General features: G+C 41.3%; 1 protein-coding gene across 3 annotated transcripts in view; it reads right to left on the reverse strand.

The window, feature by feature from the left end:
- Nucleotides 1–23401, reverse strand: part of ARL15 (ADP ribosylation factor like GTPase 15) — a 425781-nt gene that overhangs the window by 261951 nt on the left and 140429 nt on the right. For all 3 annotated transcript variants that reach the window (XM_059062870.2, XM_059062869.2, XM_067030971.1), the window contains one exon: nt 15971–16115. In XM_059062870.2, the coding sequence (XP_058918853.1) occupies nt 15971–16115 (145 nt within the window). The remainder of the gene's footprint in view (nt 1–15970; nt 16116–23401) is intronic.

Here is a 23401-nt window from a genome sequence, read left to right on the forward strand (position 1 = left end):
ATACTGGCATATATCTGGGTCTGCAGGAAAGCCTCTCCAGGTGTCTGGCCTCTGGGAAATTACGGAAACTCAGTGCCAATCAGAATACTCCTGCTGGCACTGAAATTCGCTCACAGGAGACTTGGATGCTTGATTGTATCTACCTACCTCACAGGGGTGTTACATGGATTAAAAGGCAATGATTGTGAAATCCTGAAAATGAAAACACTATGTAAGTGCTAAACAGTCTATTAGTGGTTAGGTTCAGGACAACCCAAGTATGGATTTTCCAGAGAAATGGGACAAACCCCAACTTTGAAAAAGCAATAGTTATGGAGCACATCAGCCATATTTCATCTGCTTTGATTCTTAAAAGCTGACAATACGCAGGCACCCGGAGGGAAGAAATAGCTTTCTGGAAATTACCACACCCATATGCAAAATACAACTTTTGAAATTTATTGATCCAACAGGCAGATTATATGACAGTTCCCATTCTGAATCCTTACACAGACTTCATAATAAATTGACTACAAAAATGTCCTCCAATGTTCACTGTAAGCAAAGTAACCTAGCAATGTTATTTATAGGCATATAAATGTTCCTGCAGAATACTCATAAATGTTTTCTCTTCACACAGAACATATGTGGCTAGATTTATACTGCAAAGGTATATGCAGTCTTCCACTTTGTTGTGTTTGTATTATTTTTACAATATAGCTGTGGTAATTAATGTTCAGAGGATGAAGCCTAGATAAGCAGTCCAGAAAATAAGAGAATGCACTATGCATGGAAGAGAAACAATATTTTTCTATTTTAGTCATTCTAACTGTTTGCAAGGACTAAAAAGACTTAAAATGTAAAGACACATTTTCAGTTCACCACAAGGGCAATCAAGAAGGGCAACCATCAGATCAATTGTATTTTATTCCTTTATACTGAGTTGGATGAGGTCAAGAAGGGAAATTAATATTTAGTAGGGTTACAAAGGTCAATCCATCAAAATACCTTTCTCAAAGCGTTGCTTTGAGGAGTGAAAATCACTGGATTGCATGGGCTCTACAGTAAGAATGTCTGGGTTCACATTCTGGCTCTACCATTATAAACTGTCTGACTCTGAGCAAGTTACTTAATTCCTCTGTGCCTCAGTTTCCTCAGCTGTAAATGAAAACAGACAGTAATCAGTGCTATAAAGTGTTCTGTTTTTAAATAAATAAAACTAAAAATTCAGAATACTGGGCTTCCCTGGTGGCGCAGTGGTTGAGAGTCTGCCTGCTGATGCAGGGGACACGGGTTCGTGCCCCGGTCCGGGAAGATCCCACCTGCCGCGGAGCGGCTGGGCCCGTGAGCCATGGCTGCTGAGCCTGCGCGTCCGGAGCCTGTGCTCCGCAACGGGAGAGGCCACAACAGTGAGAGGCCCGCGTACCACAAAAAAAAAAAAAAAAAAAAATTCATAATACTAATGGTCATCAAATAATCACTGAATGCTTTCTCCCAATCAATACCATGTGTGGCCTCAAGTTCAGATATATTATGAAAGCAGTGGTAAAAATAAGAGTTACTGAAGAAGCAATCAAAACATTTATTGAGGACTTCTATAGACTTAATATTTGTGGTCCTCCTTAACACTTCTTTCCCTCTCAGTCAATCAACCAATCCCCAAAGCCTTTCAATTTCACCTGCTAAAGAGTTCTCAAAAATGCCTACTTCTCTTCATCCTCACAGCACAACTCTCGGTCAAGACACCACCATCACCACGTGGTGAGCCTCCTAACTAAACTGCATCTATTATTGGCCTCCTCAATCATCCCCACACATTAGCAGGAGTGATTTCCTGAAATGCACTTCTGTTTACATCATTCCCCTACTTAAAAGGGTCTGATACCTTCTCACTACTCAAGGTATAGTTTGAAACACCTAACAAGGCCCTACCTGACCTGGTTCCCTCTTTCCTTCCCTAGGCTTATTTTGTATCATTTCCCCCTCATTTATATTCTTCAGTTCCTAAAACAAGCCATGTTCCTTCCATCTCAGGGCCTTTGAACCTACTGCTCTAAAAGTGTGTGTTCTTTGCCCTTCTGGCAAACTCTTTATCCTTCAGGTGGTATTAGAACTTCACTTTGTCAGGCAGGCCTTCTCTGGTGTTCCTGAAATAGGTTGACTTTTTTGGATATGTGTGCTTGGGGGCACTCAGCACTTCTCCTACATGACTTTCACAGTTCTAATTACATAACAGTTTATTTACTTGTTTTATGTTTGTTCCCCAGCTAGACTGCAAGGATTTGTAATAGAGATACAGTGTACAGTGTATCTTGTATGCCAGTGCTTGGTCATAATAGGATCTCAATATTTGTTTAAAGATCTGTGCTAAGGGTTTATATTTAGTCAGCCCTCCATATCCGAGGGTTCTGCATCCACATATTCAACCAAACAGATCGAAAATATTTGGGGAAAAAATTTCCAGAGAATTCCAAGAAGCAAAACTTGAATTTGCTGTGCCCAGGCCATTTACATTGTATTTACATTGTATTAGGTATTATTGGTAATCTAGAGATGCTTTGAAGCATATGGGAGGATGTGTGTAGGTTACATGCAAATACTGTATTTTTATATACAGGACTTGAGCATCCTCAAATTTTGGTATCCGTTGTAGGGGAAGGTGGTCACCAGTCCCCCTCATATACCAAGCGACGACTGTATTTTAGCTGTTACGACAATCCTTAACTTAATGAATAACTACTGTTCCAGGAAGCAAGTGAAGTCTAGAAGGGTTAAGTACCTGGCCAAAAGTACTAAATGCTGTATTTAAAACCTGAACTCAGGTCTCATCACCTGAGTCCACCAGAGCTCCACACTATAGCACCTCTTCCACATACCAACGATCCAAAATTTCCAATTTTGAACCTAAATAATGGTGGAGCGGACTGAAAAAAATACACACATACCTAATAATCCCACAAATTATTTTCCCTCCTATTTATAAATAATCCAACACAAGGAATTATTTTGATTTTTGTGTTCTCAGGTCTATACTGCATTGCCTTATAATAGTATGAGTTTAGGGAGTACTTTTTTTAAGACGTTATTAATAAAACCAAGAACTCAGGAGGGGAGGGAAAAATGTCCAACTGACTCAGCCATGACAGTGCGCTCGCTCTGTTGCTTCTTCGAAAAAATAAGCATCCTCCGATGCTCTTCGCAGGAAGTCAGTGAGCTGATGGAACAAGAGCACTGTCCTAGAGACCCTGTCACAGCTCTTAGACTTACCAGCCACTTTTTTCTTGACTTTGAATCCCTAATCTGCAAAATGAGTGGACTAGATTAGCTTTTTAAAGTTTCCTCTAATGTTAGGATTCCATTATTTATATTAAACAAGGAGAAGGAAATAACAGTAACAACTGAGTCAACCATCAATGGCCTCCAGTATTTGGCTGAAGGCCTCAGGGGTAGGTCTCCCGACTCCATTCAAACAGTTTGATGGCTGAGGCCTAAGTTACGTCGTCATTTTTTCCTGGCCTATTTAAGCTACATTAGTAAGACTGAAACCTCCCCTAAGATTTAACCCCACAAATTTTAATAAATATACGACTTAGTAACTCTTTGGGGAAATAATTGTTTGCATAGACTTTCAGTTTTTGTCTTTTAGTCCTTAAATCCAAAAAAGCCTGTGATACAAGGGAGATGGATTTGAAATTTTTTATGCGGGGAAAGCATTACTGGAATCGTAACAAGATTAGGTTTCAGAGGGAGGTTAGTCTATTTTTATTCATTGTGTGGAACACATGACTATTTCGCTTGGACCTACAGACCAACCTCCCCCCTTCCCCTGAAACACATACACAAGCCTGCACACATGTACACAGGTACTCGGTGTGTGCTTCTGACATCCCTGGGTCACTCTAAGAACTGCTAAAGGGAAAGACATTCCACAGATCTGGTGGCCTTGACTTGGACCAAGGACATGATTTATGCGTTAGTTTTGTGATGTTTGGACAATGGTCTAGCGAAATTCTTCTAAATATCATTTCAACATCATAAAAGGAAATTTAATCTACCAGCATTTATAAAACACAATTCTTTAGCAGATACCAAATCTGACTTTCTAACTTATTTCTTCTTAACGTGTATGCAGCTAATACTAAAGTTATTAAAATGTGTGATTTTCATAAACTTTTCTGTATTTCTTTCAAATTACCATAATTGTTTTCTATTTTAACTGACCGGCATGTCACTTGACAAATTTTCAAACATAGTAATATATATCCCTAGAAGAGATTTTTCAACCTTTTTCAATTCCAAGTGTTCAATTTTCTCTAGATTGTTCTCTGTTACAACAATATATTATCCTAAACCTTTAGACTCTACTCCTCTGGTTTAAAAAGAAAAAAAAAAGTGAATATTGTGTAATCTACAGGTTAACAATCCCTTTTATCAACAAATTCTTTGGGCATATGCAGTCAAGGAATTCACTCTGGACAAAGTTCACTTTTGTTTCTAGACCAAGGTGTAAGCGACTCAATTTTTTTCCTCTATCAGCAAGACCTGCTCTTTTCAGGACTTCTTGACCGTTTGAGTTTTGACAATTTAAGTATCTTTTAAAAATTATGTCAAAATAAAAGACTGCTGAAGTTAACATTCCAATAAAGTTTGGATTCCCTTTACTTCTGAAGAAAAGGCTGACATTCTTGCCTTGCTGAAATGGATAGACATACTCTTCCTGTGTCATGTTTTCGTTTTAAGAAACTAATTCTCAGTGTATCTTTTCAACTGTTCCAAACTCTTCCAACAAATATTTCATTTTTAATTGGCTTTATATAACCAAAACATTATAAAATAGAGAAATAATTTAAGAGAATAAAATTTCACACAAAATTCGACCATACCAACAAAGCCCATAGTTATTTTTTACGTTTTTTTGTCCCATTTTTGATTCAAAAGCAAAGTTTTGCAAGGCTTAATTTTCAAAATGAATATAAATTTAATTTGCCTTTACAGAAGATTGTGTTTTCCAATATATGATCATTTCAATTGATGTACCACGAGTTAATTAACAAACTCGCTTGATATAGGACATTTAAATTACTTTAAAATTTTAGTTATACAAAATGTTGCAAGGTTACACACTTAATGTAAATTCTTAGTGACACGCTTATTAGGCCAAGGGATGTAAATATTTTGGTAACCTTTAATTTATATGAATAACTTCTTTCAAAAAAAAGGGGACAACATATGTTTTGGTAAATTTAGGTATAAAATTATTTTCTTATTTATTTTCTAGTAAAGTTGAACTTCTGGTAAAGCCAAACCTTTCCATTTATTTGTTTGCCATTAATTCTTTTCTTGAATACCTTTGTGGACTTAGCTTAATCAATCAATTAGATTCTAGACACTACTTGTGAATGTGACTGAATTCTCTAAATGGGACTGTCATAAACTCTTACCTGTAATATCTGATAGAAATACTTCTCAACAGCTTTGCTTTTACTTATATTTGTCATCTTAATCTTAGCTTTCCAGTCTTTCTAAACTTTTATATAGTTAGCTCCCTTGCTCGTTCACTTTGTACATTATTCTCCGTAGGACCTCCTTCAGCTATTCTCCCGTCCTCACATTGAATGTTCACATGCACACGTGGCTTTCTGACCTCCTCATTTCTTCTAGTTACCTTTTCTTGCCATTGGGTTTTGTCATTTATTTTAGGACCTTCCTTCTACCTCCTTTGTTCTTCTTCAGCTGCATACATACACAACAAAAAGGAGCCAGCAGTTGAGTTTGAACAGGCCGGCAATGTCTATCTGGAACTCTGGTGAGGACTGGGTTTTGTGGGTCCACTGATAACTAAAATCAGCCTGCTTGGTTCTCCTCTGCCTCTACCCCTCCATCACCACTAATTAGTTTCTCCAACCTCTTGCCCACCTTCATTAGCTGCAATAAACATACAGACTCAACCAACAAGCATCTACCCCTTCTCTTCTCTTTGCACCTCATGCCCAACTCTGCCCTGCCTTTATCCTTGCAGAGCCCTCTCAATGAATCACAGGGAACCTCACCTTTGTTAAGAAAAGTCTTCTCTAGCCTCCAACATTTCCTCACATGCTTTTCCTTCCTTCTTATACTGCAAACAGAGCTTTTCCTTCCCTCATCAGGGCCAGCCAGGACAAGCTTTGCTTCCTTATAATGCTTTTACCACTTTACCATACTCACCTCTTAATAACTTCCCAGCTAAAGGTGTGACATCTGTTTCTGTGTCGACCTTTGCATTTCCATCTACCAACTTTCAGGGCATTTGCTTATCTATCCGAATGAATTCAACACATTTGTCCACCACTCTATCTGCTTCTACTCTTATAGACAACATTCTCCAAACTAATGATCAAAGCTATCCTCCAAATTTTCAGGTCTCCAAAATTATCTGCTCTAAATTCACATTAGCCATCACTAACTTGTGGATATAAAGTTATAGATCCCATCAAATTTTCTACATAGATGATACTGTCATCAGCAAACCAAGAAAGTTTTACTTATTCCTTTCTAATCTGGAAACCTTTTATTTCTTTTTCTTTCCTGATGCACTGGCCAGAATCTCTACTACAATGTTGCACAGAAGTGGTGAGAACAGACATCCATGTCTTATTCCTGATCAGACCAGGAATAAATTCTGTATTTCATCATTAAGTAAGACAACAGCTATAGGGTTTTCATAGATGACCTTTAACAGTTGAGGAAATTCCCTCTGTTCCTATTTTGGTGAGAGTTTTTTTTAATCAGAAATCAATGTTTTTTGTTTGTATCTCTTGAGATGATCACATGGTTTTCTTTTCTTAGCTTATTAATATTGTAGATTAAATTTACTGATTTTTCAACATGAAACCAACCCTGTATTCCTGGGATAAATATTACTTGGTCATGACACATTATCTTATTAAAAATATACTACTTTAAGATTTGATTTGCTAGATTTTTGTTTATATTTTTGGTATCTATGTTCATGAGGGATATGGTATGTAGTATTTTTGCAATGTCTTTATCTGATTTTGACATTAAACTTGCTGGTCTTATAGAAGGAGTTGGAAAGACTTCCCTCCTCCTTCAATTTTCTGAAAGATATTGTGTAGCAGTGACATTATTACTTCTTTCAGATGTTTGATAGAATTCACCAGTGAAGCCAACTAAACTTCAAGTTCTTTTTTTTTTAAACTATAATTTCAATTTCTTTAATAACTATAGATCTGGGCTTTCTATTTCTTCTTGAATGAGCTTTGATAACTTGTCTTTCAAGTAATTCATCCATTTAAGTTGTCAAATTTACTGGTATGAAGTTGTTCATAATATTCTATTATCGGGGCTTCCCTGGTGGCGCAGTGGTTGAGAGTCCGCCTGCCGATGCAGGGGACGCGGGTTCGTGCCCCGGTCCGGGAAGATCCCACGTGCCGCGGAGCGGCTGGGCCCGTGAGCCATGGCCGCTGAGCCTGCGCGTCCGGGGCCTGTGCTCCGCAGCGGGGGAGGCCACAACGGTGAGAGGCCTGCGTACCACCCCCCCAAAAAAAAAAAAAAAAAAAAAATTCTATTATCCTTTTAATATCTATAGACTCTATATTGATGTAACCTCTCTCATTCCTGATACTATACATTAGTGTCATCTTGGATTTTTTTTTTCCCTGATCAGTTTGGCTAGAGTTTCTTAAGCTTTATTGATCTTCTCAAAGAACCAGCTTTTGATCTAATGAGTTTTCTCTACTGTTTTGCTATTCCACTGATTTCCACTTTGATCCTTATTATTTCCTTTCTTTTGCTTACTTTGGGTTTGATCAGTCCGTCTCTTTTACTTCCTTAAGGTGGAGGCTGAGGTCACTGATTTGGGGGCTTTCTTTCCTAATCCAGGGGTTCAGAGCTATGAATTTCCCCCACAGTCCTGCTTTAGAGACATCCCACAAATTCTGACATGTTGTATTTTCATTCAGTATAAAATACTTTACAATTTCTCTTTTGATTTCTTATTTGATCCATGGGTTATTTAGAAGTACTTTAGTTTCCAAATATTTGGGGACTTTTCCAGAGATGGTCTTGATTTCTAATTCAATTCCATGTGGTCTGTGGTTTGAATACTTTTAAATTTATTGAAACTTGTTTTATGTCCTCAAATATGGTCTTATTTGGTAAATGTTCCAAATGTACTTGAGAAGGTTCTCTGCTGCTGTTGTGTAGAGGGTTCTATACATGTTAATCAGGTCCAGGTGGCTGATAGTGCTGTTAAAGTCTACTACCTCTATTTTCTTCCTACGTGTTCTATCAATAATTGAGAGTACTGAAATTTCTGATTACAATTGTGGGGTTTGTTTTTGCTATGTGTTTTTTTGTTGTTGTTTTTGTTTTTTGCGGTAATCGGGCCTCTCACTGTTGTGGCCTCTCCCGTTGCGGAGCACAGGCTCCGGATGCACAGGCTCAGCGGCCGTGGCTCACGGGCCCAGCCGCCCCACAGCATGTGGGATCTTCCCGGACCGGGGCACGAACCCGTGTCCCCTGCATCGGCAGGCAGACTATCCACCACTGCGCCACCAGGGAAGCCCGCTATGTGTATTTTTGAAGTTGTTATTACATACATAAATGTTTAGCATTGTTATGTCCTCTGATTCAAAGACACTTTCATCATTATGAAATGAATTTCTTTATCTCCTGTATTATTCTTTGCTCCAAAGTCTACCTTGTCTGATATTAATATAGCTGCTCCAACTTTCTTTTGACTCTTTCTTATGCCTATTGGCATAACATATCTTTTTCCATCTTCTTACTTTTAACCTATTTGTGTCTTTATATTTAAAGTCAGCATATAGTTGGGTCTTGTTTTTTTAATCTAATCATATTCTCAGTCTCTTAATTAAGGAGTCTAGACCATTTGCATTTAATTTGATGACTGATGGTCAGGTTTGAGTGTTAACACCTTGCTACTTGTTTTCTATTTGTCCCATATATTCTTGTTCCCTTTTTTCCTGACTTTTTTTTTTTGCAGTACACAAGCCTCTCACTGCTGTGGCCCCTCCCACCGCAGAGCACAGGCTCCGGACGCGCAGGCTCAGCGGCCATGGCTCATGGGACCAGCCACTCCACGGCACGTGGGATCCTCCTGGACCGGGGCAAGAACCCACATCCCCTGCATCGGCAGGCAGATTCTCAACCACTGCGCCACCAGGGAAGCCCTACTGCCTTCTTTCTGATTATTTCTTATAGTTCCATCTTATCTCATTTGTTGCCTTATTGGCTCTCACACTTTGTTTTGTTATTTTAGTGGTTGCTTTAGGGCTTATAGTGTATCTTTAACTTATCATAGTCTACCTTCAAGTGTTATTAACTACTTCACATATAAGAACCTAACAATAGTATACTTCCCTTTTTGCCCTATGACTTTTATTCTATTCTTCTCATGCATTTTACTTTTACATGTTATAAACCCCACAATATACTGTTTATATTTAAACAATTATAAAGAGATTTAAATAAGAACTAAATCTTATATAATTATCCATGTAGCCACCATTCTGTTACTTTGCTTTGTATAGATCCAGATTTCCATCTGTAATCATTTTTCTCCTGCCTGAAAAACTTCCTTTAGCATTTTCTTATAACTTTGGTCTGCTAGCAATAAATTCTTTCACTTTTTTAATGTCTGAAAAAGGCTTTGAGTTTCTTTTTGAAAGATACTTCTGTTGGATATAGGCTGATAATTATTTTTCCCTTCAGTACTTTAAAGGTGCGCTCCACTGCCTTCTCCCTTGCATTGTTTGCAGTGAGAAAGCTGATGTCACTCTTATCTTTGTTTCTGTGTAACATCTTTTCTTTGTTTTTAAGATTTCCTTTTTGTATTACTCGGCATTCTCCAGAGAAACAGAACCAATAGGATGTGTGTGTATACATAGAAAAATGTTTCAAGTAATTGATTCATAATACTATGGAGGCTGGCAAGTCCAAAATCTGCAGGGTAGGTCAGAAGACTGGAGACCCAGGGAAGAGCCGATGCTGCAGTTCAAGGCCCAAGGCCACCCAGTGCAGATTTCCTTCTTGCTCTGGGGCAGTCAGTCTTTTGCTCTATTCAAGCCTTCAACTGGTTAGATGAGGCCCAACCACATTATATAAAGAAATTTACTCAAAGGCTGCTGATTTATATCTTAATCTCATATAAAAACACACTCACAGAAATATCCAGAACAATGTTTGACTACATATCTGAGCACTGTGGCCCAGCCAAGTTGACACATAAAATTAACCATCACACTCTTATCACTGGCTTTAGTAATTTTATTAGGATGTGACTTGGTGTAGTTTTGTTCATATCTCTTGTGCTTGGGGTTCAATGAGCTTCTTGGATTTGTTGTTTATCTTCAAGTTTGAAAACATTTCAGCCACCATTTCTTCAAATATTTTTTTCTGTCCCTTTCTCCACCCCCTCACCTTGATAGATTCAAATGTTAGGTGTTGCCATATATTAGGTGACTTGGAGTTGTTCCACAGGTCACTATTGCTCTTTGCAATTTCCATTTTCTCCTCTCTCTCTACTGTGAGTAGTCCCGAATGGGAATGCCCTTCAAGGTCATTAATCTTTTTTCTGCAATGTCTAATCTGTCATTAATCCTATCTGGTATATATTTCATCTCATATATTGTAGTGTTCACCACTAAAATTTTTATATGTTTTTTTAAAAGATATTTTGCATGTCTATACTTTTATAATAACAGTTTTAATGTCCTTTTTTGTTAATTCTAATCTTTGTGACAGTTATGAGTCAGTTTCAATTCACAGATTATTCTTCTCATTATGAATCATGTCTTCCTGCCTCTCTGCATGCCTGGTAATTTTTTATTAAATGTCAGACATTGTGAATTTTACCTTGTTAAGTGCTGGATAATTTTGTTTTCTGTAAATCTTACACAGCTTTGTTCTGGGGTGTACTAAAGTTTCTAGGAAACTGTTTGAGCCTTTTGTCTTATTAATATGATTTGCTACATGCGTCTAGGGCAGTGCTCAGCTTAGAGCTGATTCCTAAGGCAAAACCTTCCTTAGTACTCGGCCCACTACCTCGTGAATTGTGACTTTCCAATCTGGCTTGTGGTAACAGGCATAACTCTCAGTCCTGTGTGATCACCAGGCACTGTTCCCTCTAGCCCTTTTCAGAGGGTTCTTTTGCTAGCCTTGAGTAGTTTCCTCATGCGCATGCAATGAACACTATGACACATACTCAAAGGAGACCCTCTACAGATCTCTAGGGTTCTCTCTCTGTACAAGTCTCTCCTCTCCAGTACTGTGTCCTAGGAACTCTAGCTGCCCTAGCCTCTTCAGCTCTCAGCTCAATCCCCTCAGTGCAGGGAGTCCACTGAGCTCCACCTCATTTCCCACTGGAGCTATGCCATGGCCTGGCAACAGTCTTGAGGCAGTAGGCTGGGGCAACTGTGGGGCTCATCTCATTTGTTTCTCATCTCTCAAGGATGACTAACCCTTGTTGCTTGATATTTACTTTCTTAAAAACTGTTTTATGTATCTTGTCTGTTTTTTGTTCCCCCCTTTTGGTTATTTCAGGTGGGAGGGTAAGCCAGTTCTAGTTACTCTGTCTTGACCAGAATCAGAAGTCTTCACTCATTCTTGCACTCCCTGCCCTCTATTGAACATCTTCAGTGTTTCCTTCTTCCTGATCACCACCCTTACACCTCTGTACACTAGCATGCTCACATGGCACCTTTCCTTGCAAAAATAAACTCCTTTACCACTGCTTTCTGTGTTTCTGTCTACCTTCTTAAAAGAGTAATAATCTATGTGCAATCTTAGCCAGGGGCCCAAGGAGTAAAACGTACAGTCTGTGCCTCATTCCCTCTGCATGCTCACCACCCTCTCATGGTCCATGTTAGTTTCTACCCCAATGCTCTACTGAAACTGGTCTACCATTGGTCATTAATGGTCACCACATCCATGGCCTCCTCTCAGATTTTAGACTTCTGTTTATATTATTTAATTCTGGTTCCTTTGATCTATTGTTCACATTTGACTTATATATACTATATAGAACTGCCTGGTTTAGATTCCCTGTTTAATGCAGATGCTAGAATGTAAGCTCCAAAGGGCAAGGATATTTGTTTATTTTGTTCACTGACGCACCCTTAGCGCCTAAATCAGTGGCAATCACGTAACAGGCATTCAATAAATGCAGAAAGAATGAATGAAATATAGTTGGTGCTTAGCACTCTTCTCCTCCCTCTCTGCTCATCATCCCTCAACAATCTCATGCAAATCAACAATTCAGTTGTATCTCAAATCTAGATCTCTTGCTATAAGCTCTCTTTCGTCAGCCTGTCTTTTGGCATTTGGATCACTGTTGAATGTCTTGCCAACACCTCAAAATTAGCATGTCCAAAACTAAGCTCATTATCTTGTATCTTAAAACTGTCTGTCACCTTCTTCTCACTTTCTATATTTCACTCAGTCACCAGCTAGAAGTCATATTTGATTCTTTTCCTTTCCTCTCTATTTCCCAATATCTTTGACACTTTTATAGGATTAATGACATCTGCCTCTAACCCTCCATTCCCCACAGCCCCTGATGGATCACCTCTCCATGTTACAGGTCTCTCTCAATAGCTTCTCTAGTCTCTAGCTTTGGGTCACAACTCATGCTATACCTCCACATATTGGGCTTCAACCCAGTAAGATCACAAAGTGTTCTCCAAATACACCCTATGCTTTCTATCCTTACTCTCCTCACCCCGTTCCTTAGATTCTCCCCATCATATGAGGCCCTATTTGAAGGAGGCCTTCTTTGATCCTACAGATTAGAAATGATTACTCTTTTAACTTTCATATTTATGCCATCAAGTATAGCACTTGTTCTGTCTTCGCTCTTGGCATATATTAAACATTCAATAAATTTAAACTGTTTATCATTGTAATCCTACCCCAGGTGTAAACTTCTTGATAGCTGAGACCTCCAAACAGGTCTCCAAAAAGGCACTGTGCCTGGTTCAGGACAATGACAACTCATAGAAGCTTGATATCCAAAATGTCAGCCAACTTACTAATTCATCAGAAAATCAGTTAGCACACAATGTTACAACTGGTTCCAGTAAGAGGAAAACATATTATTAAAAAATTGAATAAAAGCAAATATAGAACATATTGTATTGAAATTCACAAATAATAAATTATAAAATTATTTACAGATAATTTTGTACATTGTAATTCAAAACTGTGCTTCTAGCAACAGTGCTTCTCATTTATACCTCTGATAAGTGAAGAACGGTATACTTGTATTACTCATACATATTTTGAAGGAAGTTATTTTGCTTTAAAAGAATTGTTAAGTTAATAAAGTTTGCATATTACATAACACATTCCTCAGAAGACGTCCACAGTTTTACAGACAACCAGCAAATAATACTCTCATCAGAAATTCTAAGGCTTGGGTACCACTAACCTTCATTTGAAGACCTGCACCGGCATCCTACCTGTCATTAGCTGTGTGAAAACAGCCATATCACCATACCTTTGAGCCTCAAATGATTTAAAGACAGAATATGGAAAAAGAATCTTACCTGTCATAAAAAGCAGTTATGAGGTTCAGAGAGGTACAATATTTTATGTAAAAACATATGGATTCAATTTACTATTGCAGGCTTATTCACTCAACAAGCATCTTAGCTATGCCCAAACCGTGTGCCAGGATCTGGATGCACAAGCTAAATAAGATGCTCTATCTGCCCCTTAGCCTGGGGAGACAAATGTGTCAACAGCAGTGTTGCAGGCACTAAATGGTAGAGAGATAGACACTTCACAGTGGGAGAGCAGGGAGTTAGCAGTTCCATGTGGGGGAAAGGAAGGTAGTTAGAAATGGCTTCCTGCAAGAGGCCACACCTGAGCTCTGTTCATCCTCCCTGTGGCCTCACCAGCCATCATGAACCCCTCACGCTTTTCCTCATCCTTTAATCAAGCTATGTCTCTGTTTCTTCACAGGTCCACAGTTTCTTTCTTTCTTTTTTTTTTTTTTTTTGTGGTACACAGGCCTCTCAGTGTTGTGGCCTCTCCCACTGCAGAACACAGGCTCCAGACGCACGCCCAGCGGCCATGGCTCACAGGCCCAGCCGCTCCACGGCATGTGGGATCCTCCTGGACCGGGGCACGAACCCGTGTCCCCTGCGTCGGCAGGCGGATTCTCAACCACTGCGCCACCAGGGAAGCCCAGGTCTGCAGTTTCTTATCTACAATTCTAAACTCTGAAAAGCTTTCAAAGCCTGTACTCTTCCCCTAACTTATTAGGTGGCAAAACCTGGCCTGATATGAGGTAAGGCTCTTGGTCATCAATATTTTTCCTACTTACAGGAAATCCTAGTCAATGGTTCCATCATATACCCTTCACCTAAGCCAGGACCTGAGTCACCCTTGGCTTCTCTCTCTCCCTCATCCTCCAAACCCAAACGGCCAGCAAGCTCTATCTATACTAGCCCTGCAATAAGTATCCTATCTATTCCCTCCCTTCTCCCCCTCCCTCCCTCCCATCACTGTCTTAGTTAATGGCTAATGGAGCTTTCCACAGTTCAGCCTCAGCATCACGGCTAGCGTGATCTTTCTCAAATGGATATTTTATCACATAGTTTCTCTTTGCTTAAAATATGTGCAGATGTCTCTGTGCTATCTACAAAGCTCAAATTCCTGAGTGTGGTATAAAAGGTTTGCCAAGATTTGGCCACTGCCTATCTCCTGTGACTCAACTCGTGGCATTCTACTAACCATGTGTCGCAGCCACTCGGAAATGTGGTTCCCAGGAGGTAGCAACCTGTTTCAGGCCTGTCTGCCTTCACACAAGCTTCTCCTCTGTCCCCAAATCTTCTTTCTTCTCCCACCTCACTCTCTTATTCCTGCTTGTCTGCCAGGCCTGCTTGTCCTCAAGACCCAATGTAGAAAACTCCATCATGTATCATCCTCCCCTTCCCCCAGTCCAAGCAAAACTGATTGCTCCTCCTCCTCTGTGTATTTCTGGACACAAGCTTCAGGTCTGCGTGACCCAGAGCCTGAGTCTCCTGGAGTGCTGGGATCACTGCTTATCCCCAGTTCCTAACACTGGACCTAACACATGGTAGGTGTTCAAAAAAGAAAGCTGTCTGAATGAACAATCTTTTCAAGTTTCCCCGACAATGTCTCAGCCCACTCCTTCCCTGTCAGTTCTCCCACAGCAGCTCTGGCTTTCACCTCCCATAATTTTCTCTAGTTAACACTTGTCTTTCCTGCTTCATTTTCAGAGGAAAAAGAGGACACTTTTGGGGAGTGAGAAAAGTTCTTGGTAGCACTTTGATATTTTGGGTCAGATAATTCCTTATGGAGGGGGCCCATCCTGTGCACTGTAGGCTGTTTAGCAGTACCCCTGGCCCCTACTCAAAAGACGTCAGTAGCACCCTCCCCAGGCTGTAAGAACCAAAATGTCTTCCAGACATTGCCAAATGTCCCCTGGAGAGCAAAATCTGCCATGATTGAGAACCACCGCCTAGACTGACTTTTCTTGGCCACCTCAGGGAACAACATGGTAAACTTGATCAACAGTTCCTGTGCTCACCACCTTCCAGGGAGGAAGATTCAGACTATCACTTGTACCGTGTAGGGAGCGTGTGACCAACACGGGTAGGCTAGAGTGACACTTCAAGGGAGGAGGACACTCAATGGGCCTGAGATGAACCCATCTGTCACAGTACTAGAAATACAGGTTGCAAGGTTAGTTTCGATCAACATTCTCCTGGCTTGATTTATTCCGTGGCACTGAAATGACCAACTAGAGGGATGAAGGGTGCAGCAATTTGATGCTATTAAAGCCCCCCTTAAATATAGTTTGAAAAATAGAGTATCGAAAAATAAATAAAAAACTGACTGAAGCATTTCAGTGAAATGAGGGGATCCCACCAACAGCACAGGAAATGAGAGCATCCCAGGGGTGAGGAAGCAAAGGGCGAGGGGCCGGCGCTGTACCCACCTGTGGTCGACACCACACTGTTGGGGCTTTCACTGCAGAGCTTGGACAGCAGGCTGGTCTTGCCAGAGCCCGTGAGGCCTATGCAGACCAGGTCATACTCTGGGCGTGCAGGTGGTGGTCCCTTGCAGCAGAGCGCTCTAAAACACTGCCGAGAGAGGGGAAATGCAGCTCTTTTAAGCATGACTGCAGGCACAAAGCTTAGTCACATTTCGAATGACTATGTACTGAGAGGTAATAACCTATTGACCCTAAGGAGGAAAGGGACCTTTAGAGTAAGAGACCAGGAGGACACCGCCTTGACTAAGCAATCCAAGTTAACTTCCTAGGATGAGACCCACTCGGACTTGCCGGCTCCCCTCCTGCTGAGACGGGGGCACCGTGAGGGGTGACACGTCATGGTGCAGCTTTTCTGCCAAAAATGCACCAGCTGCATCCAAGCACGATTCCTCGTGCTCAGACGACACCACCTCGAGGAGCATTCTGCAGGACAAGCAGCCTGCTCTTCTCTAAAGTGTCAAAGAAAGACTGAGGAGCTGTTCCAGGTTAAAGAAGACTAAAGAGACATAATGAATGCCATGCCTCCTGGATTGGATCCTGGACTGGGCGGGGGGAAAAAACACCAGAAACGACAGTGTCGGGACAACAGGTGACAGCTGAATAGAGACTGAATATTAGAGCCTGCAATGACAGTATCACTTAAGGTTAAATTTTCTGAATTTAATCAGCGGACTGTGGTTACATAAGGAATATCATTGTCCTGAGAAAACACATACTAAAGTACTTAGAGATGAAGAGTCTTGACATCTGCAATTAACTGGCTAAGAACATTTCTAAATCTCTATCTCCATCACCATCTCCATACCCAGATGGTAAGGAATGTGATAGAGCAATCATGGTTGAATGTTAATGACTGGGGAACCTCAATAGAGTCTACAGGAAAGTTCCGTGTACTAGTCTTACAGTGCTTTGATATTATTTCAAAATAAAATGCTTTAAAAAATCATTAAATAGGATTCCTGTGTATATCACTGCTATCTTGACCCTTGCTAAATCTTGCTTCAGGTCAACTGACCTCAGGGTACTATGAACTGCTGTTTGCTCTGCAAGGGTTAAAGACAAGGGGATTTGGGAGGCTGGAAGCCATTCATGCACTTTTTGCTCTTTCTACTTATTTGACATCCACTTATTAGGGGCCATCGATGTGCCAGCTTGTAGAGTCTGAAGCATTTAGGACCTGAAAGATTCAACAGAGGAAGAGGGAGACAGAGAGGTAAAAGGGAGGCAGACCTATTGACTTCTAGGTCCTTTGGAGATCATGGGAGGAGAGACCTATAAAATGTCTGTGCTAATTCTTCTTACTCAGATGAAATGTGAGGCCTAACTGGCTGTCGTACTCTCATAAATCCAGCTTATTTCTCACCTCACTTCTCATATCCACGTTAGTCAATTGACAAGTCCAGTCCATACGACCCCTGAAACAGGTCTAGAATCTGTCTGCCTCTCTCCAGCCCAGGTCACCGCTGCCTGGACAACATCAACATCCTCCAATGGGTCCCAGTACATTCACCGTTGCCCCCTCTATTCTCCACACGGCCTCCATTATGATCATCGTGGTCTACAAGGCCTTCCATGGTCTCCTCCACCCACCCCTCCAGCCTCACCTCCATGATTCTCCTCTTACTCTCCCTGTCACCCTCCTACCTTCAGTCACGCTGACCCTCTGGCACCTCAAGGCATTCAACATATGCTGCCCCCTCTTTCCCCCAACTCTTGGCATAGTGAAAGCTTCATTGGCTTTCGGGTCCCAGTTAGAGCATCCCTTCCTCAGGGCCGCCTGCTCTGATGCTAAGAGTACATTAGCAATTCATGTCAAGCTCTCACAGCACTTTTGTGAATTCAGCACACAGACTATTACAGTTTCTCATTCATCACCAGACTGTGGGAACCATATCTGTCCATCTTCATCCTAGTATCCACAGTGCTTAGCAGAGAACATGGCATAGAAGCCACCCTCAGTGAATAACTGTTGAATGACGAATGAATGACATTTAAATTTCGCCTAAGAAAAGAGAAAAGAAAATGTAAAGGCTAGTAGGAAGCTTGATCTATGCTCTCTCAGGGTCCCCCATGCTTCAAGAAAATAGTGTTAAAAAAAGAGAAACTTTCGCTTGACTTTTTCACTTCTCTTCAATGCCAGAAGTTTTAGCCCCGTTCCCAAAAGAGTGGTTTTGATGTGCACGACCTACTTTCTTGGTATGAAAGACCTTCTTTTTGTCCTAAATTCACTTTTCCTCAGCTTTTAAGGGGCTCTGCCTACTTCTGGTAAATTCTATGATTATCTAATCCATATTCTTCATGGATTTATTAAACTCTAATCATATTTCTTCTCCGTTGTTTAGAGCCTGAGGAGTCCTAATTATTTCAGTCTGCCTTCATATAGCAACCCCTCCCACTCCTCCATCATATTAGTGACTCTTCTCTGGCCTTACTTGAGCTCCATTTTGCCTCTCCTACAAGATTAATGACTATGCAATAAAAAGCATTCTAGATGCCAATACATCTCATCCCAGATTCATATGAAGGCTGGCTGATAATGTCTGACTTTTTGCAAACATTTTCTTACCCATAAAAGAAACAAGTCTCCTGGACTCATGATGAGAGTTTTCCTGAGAGACAGATGTATGTATGTATGTATTCCCTCAAAGACTAGCTAGCAGCTATTCACTAAGAAGAGCTCTGCTGGGTTCAACTATGACAACAGCACCAGCCACACAGTGGTTTCTCTTACTGGGCTATTGTGATCTTTGTTGGGGGAAGAGGGGAGAGACCCTATTCCTGCTCTGGACACCGCCACTCACGCTCAGCTCCTCTGCCAGAACTCCCTTGAGCTAGCTCCTGGCAAGAGACCCATTCAACTACCCTGGCCCAAACTATCATCAATCTTAAATACAAGATGAAATTGCAGGTGACTGATTGCTATATATTGCCCAGTTTCAATCATTCATATGGCAATATTACTCAACATATTTTGGCCAAAAGTTCCAGAATGTCATTTTCATGTTTTTTTTTAAAACTCCAGAGTATAAAAAGTTTGCAGCCAAGCCCAATAATATCTATATCACCTGCTCATTTATTCTAGGTCACCCACAACATGTCTGACATAAAAGGCAATTTAGCAGTGACGTTCTATTCCACTCTCGCCTCTTATCTCCTCTCTCTCTGTTCCCCCCAGTGACGCCATCTCTACCCCAGAGTTCCAATCATGCAGATGGTAAAGGCACGTAACATGACATCTCCCCTTCTCCCCCAGTCTCTTTCCGGAATTTCAGGCTCTATATTTCAACTGTTCTGAAAAAACCCAAACTAAACCAAATCCGAATTAAAACAGGAGCTCCCACCCCCCGCCCCCCGCCGCAAACCACAGTCTATAAGAATGAGACATTTTGGAACATAAAAAGCATAAAGGTTAGACTGACAATTATTCTAAGGCAGCATCTTTGAAATAAGTCACAGACTCTTGGAGTATTTATTTGAAATAAATAAATCTTATGGTTAACAGGGGGTAGTGTCAGATTCAAGCCACAAAATAAGACTCTTAAAACTATGCTACTTCAAATGGGGGAAGAATGTTCATGTTTTTGGAGTCAGTTCCTAAAAACTGTACAGAGTTTTCACTTGGTTTTCGTTTTAAAGCTTAATGAAGCTTTGGATCTCATAGTCAATTTACTTAAAATTACTCATTTTGGCCTCTAGACTATACTGTACCAAAGTTCATTGTGTCTGTCTCCTACAGCAGCTCATGCATTGTTAAGGGTAAGCCCCTTTCACTGGTGTACAATGCTAAACACAATGCCGTCGGCCGTCCTGACAGCAAGCGGCAAACTCAGGCTTCATTCCCAGGCCAGACACTGAGGCATTGTATGACTCCGTGCAGGCCCATAAACCTCGGCGGCTTCGGTCTCCCCATGATTAACCAGTAACGTTTTAATACTATCAGCCACTTCATTTCTTTAGGAGGACATTATGAGGCATCAGTTCAGTGCATTATGCTATGAGAAGCATACCCTACAGGTAAATAAGTGCTCATCTTCCTAAGGCATCTTAGGTGATTGTTAGCTTTCTTGGGCGAGGGCCTGGCAGCCCACCATACAGCCCAGACTGTGGTACTTCCCTCCCATCAGCCCAAAGCAGTCAGCACATGCTCCAACCCATCCCAGTCCAACCCAAGACACTAAAGACACACAACCCTTAACCTTCACTTGCAGCAGGCAGTAGAGAACAGGGTAACTATGGGGGTGGGGGGCAGGGGAGGATGGCGTCAGACAACCAAGGTCACAGCCTTTGTTGCCTAGATTGCTTTAGTTCACAGGTCTTTTCACATAGGGTCTGTTATGATTTGTCCCTTTCCAAAAGAACCCAGTGTCTCTCTCTTATGTCAGGACGCAGGATGTTACCCACCAGCGTGCATCCACAAGCTTCTACAAACACTGTATGTGAGGAAACAGTGTGTCACTGTCTTGAGAGAGGGCCAAGACCAGAATCACCAGTAGTAACTCCGTGTCGTAGACTTTGGACAAATTGTATAACCCTTAGCTGAAAGGTGGATTAGCCAAAAAGCCCAAGCAAAACCTTAGGAATATTTGCATGAAGGAGGATGATCACATGTATCAGGAAAAAAAAATAAGCAAAAGATTAAATTGCACATATTTCAGTCTGGTGGTCTAGCACCAAGGCAGCAAGATTATCTTAAAATGCCCCCATTTCTGTTGGGGACAGCGTCAGACATCGGTAGGTCTGTCGGGCACTGTACACAGCAGGACTCAGTGAATAACCACTCAACAAACTGATGCTGTAAAGCACTAATGAAGCACTTGACTGTATATCGCACTTCCCTCTACATCTCCCCTTTAATGATGCCAGCCACCCTCCAGATCACCCTCTAGTCCCTCAAACAGTCTGAGCACTTCGTGTTTCTGTGCCACCCGGGTCCTGTGCACTCAAAAGGAAAGGCTCTCCCTTCTCTTTTCTACTTGGCAAATTCCCATTCAAAGTTCTGCTCAGATGGCACCTCCTCCGGAAAGTCTCCCATTCCCCCGGCGAGAACTATTCCTTTCTTCCACTCTTTGGTCCTTTAACACTCTTCTAGCACTGCAGTGAGTATTATGCCACGTGTATTTTTCACTGACTGTAAGAATCATTAGATGACAGAATTATGCACACCGACCCAAAGACATATTCATCCTTGGTCTGACTGTTGGTTCAAAAAGTTTCATTTTCCAGCTACCAAGGGTGGCCAGGCACCAAAGCAGAGGAGCAAAGCTGTCATACAAGTCACCATTCTAGACAGAGTCCTGCTCGAAATCTTCCCCCTCTGGCACTGGCCCCTGCATTGCCCGCATCTCCTACCATTCCGTCTCGCTAAATCCCTAGCCTTTGGGGACATGGCATTTGTTTCAATTGATGCTCTGTTTTTCATCATGAATACATGATTTTATTCTGTGCATGATTTCAATTTGATTGAGGCTCTGTAGAGTTGCTGGAAAATTTTCTTCAGTCAGTGTCAGGGCTTCCCACAGCTATACAGTCACTGCCCGAGTCCCATACTACCTCTTCCTTATTTAAATACAGGTCTTGCAAACAAAAACCGGAGTTTTCCTATGGCGGATGACCAGGTCTTTCCCTGGAGTCCTCAGGTGAGGCCTGGCAGTGTGCTCAATAAATACTTGTCAGATTAACAAAAAAATCAGTTAGTTGGTACCTAAAAGCAAGAGAAGTCACCCATGACTTGAAGTGGATATATATTTCTTAGGTGGTTTGGTTTCAAAACCAAAAGTAGGCACCTATATATTCTGAACCTTACCAACTCTCACAATGACAAAAGGAAGTCAATTTCTAGAATGTTTTCTAACACTAAACATGTTCACTGAATAAAACATTAAGAAGCATATTAATATCCAAAACTACAAGATTTAAAATATTTTCCAAGCCTATAATAGTCAAATATGGGTCTGCCTTTTGAAACTACAACCAAACATGTTTATAGGGCTTGTAAGAGCTGCTTAAGCTCTGGAAAAGACACGAGGAAGAATTGTGTCCTAATAACGCAAAAACAAACCCCAAGACGGTCAGTACTATTAAACACAAGATATAAATGATTTGTGTGTGTTAATTCACTTGTAAGAACAACCCAATGAGAAAAGCATCGATACTTTGCACTTCCCATTTTAAGACTGGGAAATTGAGGCCCAAGGAAGTTAAACTTGTTAAGTGGAACCAGGATTTGAACGCTGGCAGTCTGGCTCCAGAGCAATTTTCTGAGTGATGGGAATGAAAAGCCTCTAACATCTGAGAGTGTGTCATGTAGAGGCGACGTTCGGGGCACTCTTCGTAGAGGGGCAACGTACAGATACGAAAATATGCCAGAGTTTGTAAGGTACAGAGTAAGGGCCAGAGCTGGGGCTCCAACCTGGGCTATTTGGCTCCAGAGCTCTCACTCATGTCCTCTTGGCCTTGGTACAGCCACGTCTGGGGTCAGGGCTCAGAGCCTCAGAAGCGGGGTGTTGTCTCGAGGGAGTGAAGGGGGGCTTTAACAAGGCTGCCTGTGTAACTGGACAGATGCCTGGCAGAGGAAGGGGAAGATGCAAGTCTCAGTACTGCTTCCTTCCCTGCACTGTCCGGCTCATGGCCTTTCATTCCGGGCAGACAACCTGCATCTTTCTCCCTGGACAGTTAGAGGAACTGGGTTCCTTTGGGGTGGACTTAGGGAGCAGGGAAGGAGGAGGGGGGCTGGCTGGGCTGGAAGACAAGGGGATACTGAAGGGCTGCTGGCTTCTCTTTCCCGCTGTTTGCTTCTTCCATTTAACCCTTTTTTGTCCTCTGGAGAGGACAAAGCTTGTCTATGAAGAGAAGCTAGCTGCACAGATTTCTGATTCTGAACATGGCAAATAAGGGGAGGAAAAAAAACCTCTAAGGGAACAGTCCTCAACTTTTCCCCCTTTAAAATGTGTGCATGTAAATTGTACCTCAATAAAGTAAATAAAACAAGCAAATACTAAACAAAATAATATGTGTTGGGGAAGAGTATGGGAGAAAATACATAAATAAACTAGGCTGTGTGGAAATCCATGTCAAAGAGATGGTCTATATGAACATGCAAGCTTTTAGCTAATCCTTTCTTTGCATCTGCAGGAAGAAAAATGAACTTCAAAAATGCTCTGATGTCTTGGATTATTTAGTAGGTCTTGCAAAGAAGTGAAAAGAATATAAATTCCAAATGGCACCTCAGCTACAGAAATAATCAGCAGGGCAATAGTGTACTGCGAAGAGGCCCTTGATCACCAGGCGGATCCCAGCAGACGACTCCTCCCCAGGTTACAAGAGCAATCCACTTTTTGAGGTGAAAAATCCTGTGGCCCTTTAAGACCCTAGTGG

Source organism: Kogia breviceps, chromosome 4 (genome assembly GCF_026419965.1).
Source record: "Kogia breviceps isolate mKogBre1 chromosome 4, mKogBre1 haplotype 1, whole genome shotgun sequence".
Lineage (NCBI taxonomy): Eukaryota > Metazoa > Chordata > Mammalia > Artiodactyla > Physeteridae > Kogia > Kogia breviceps.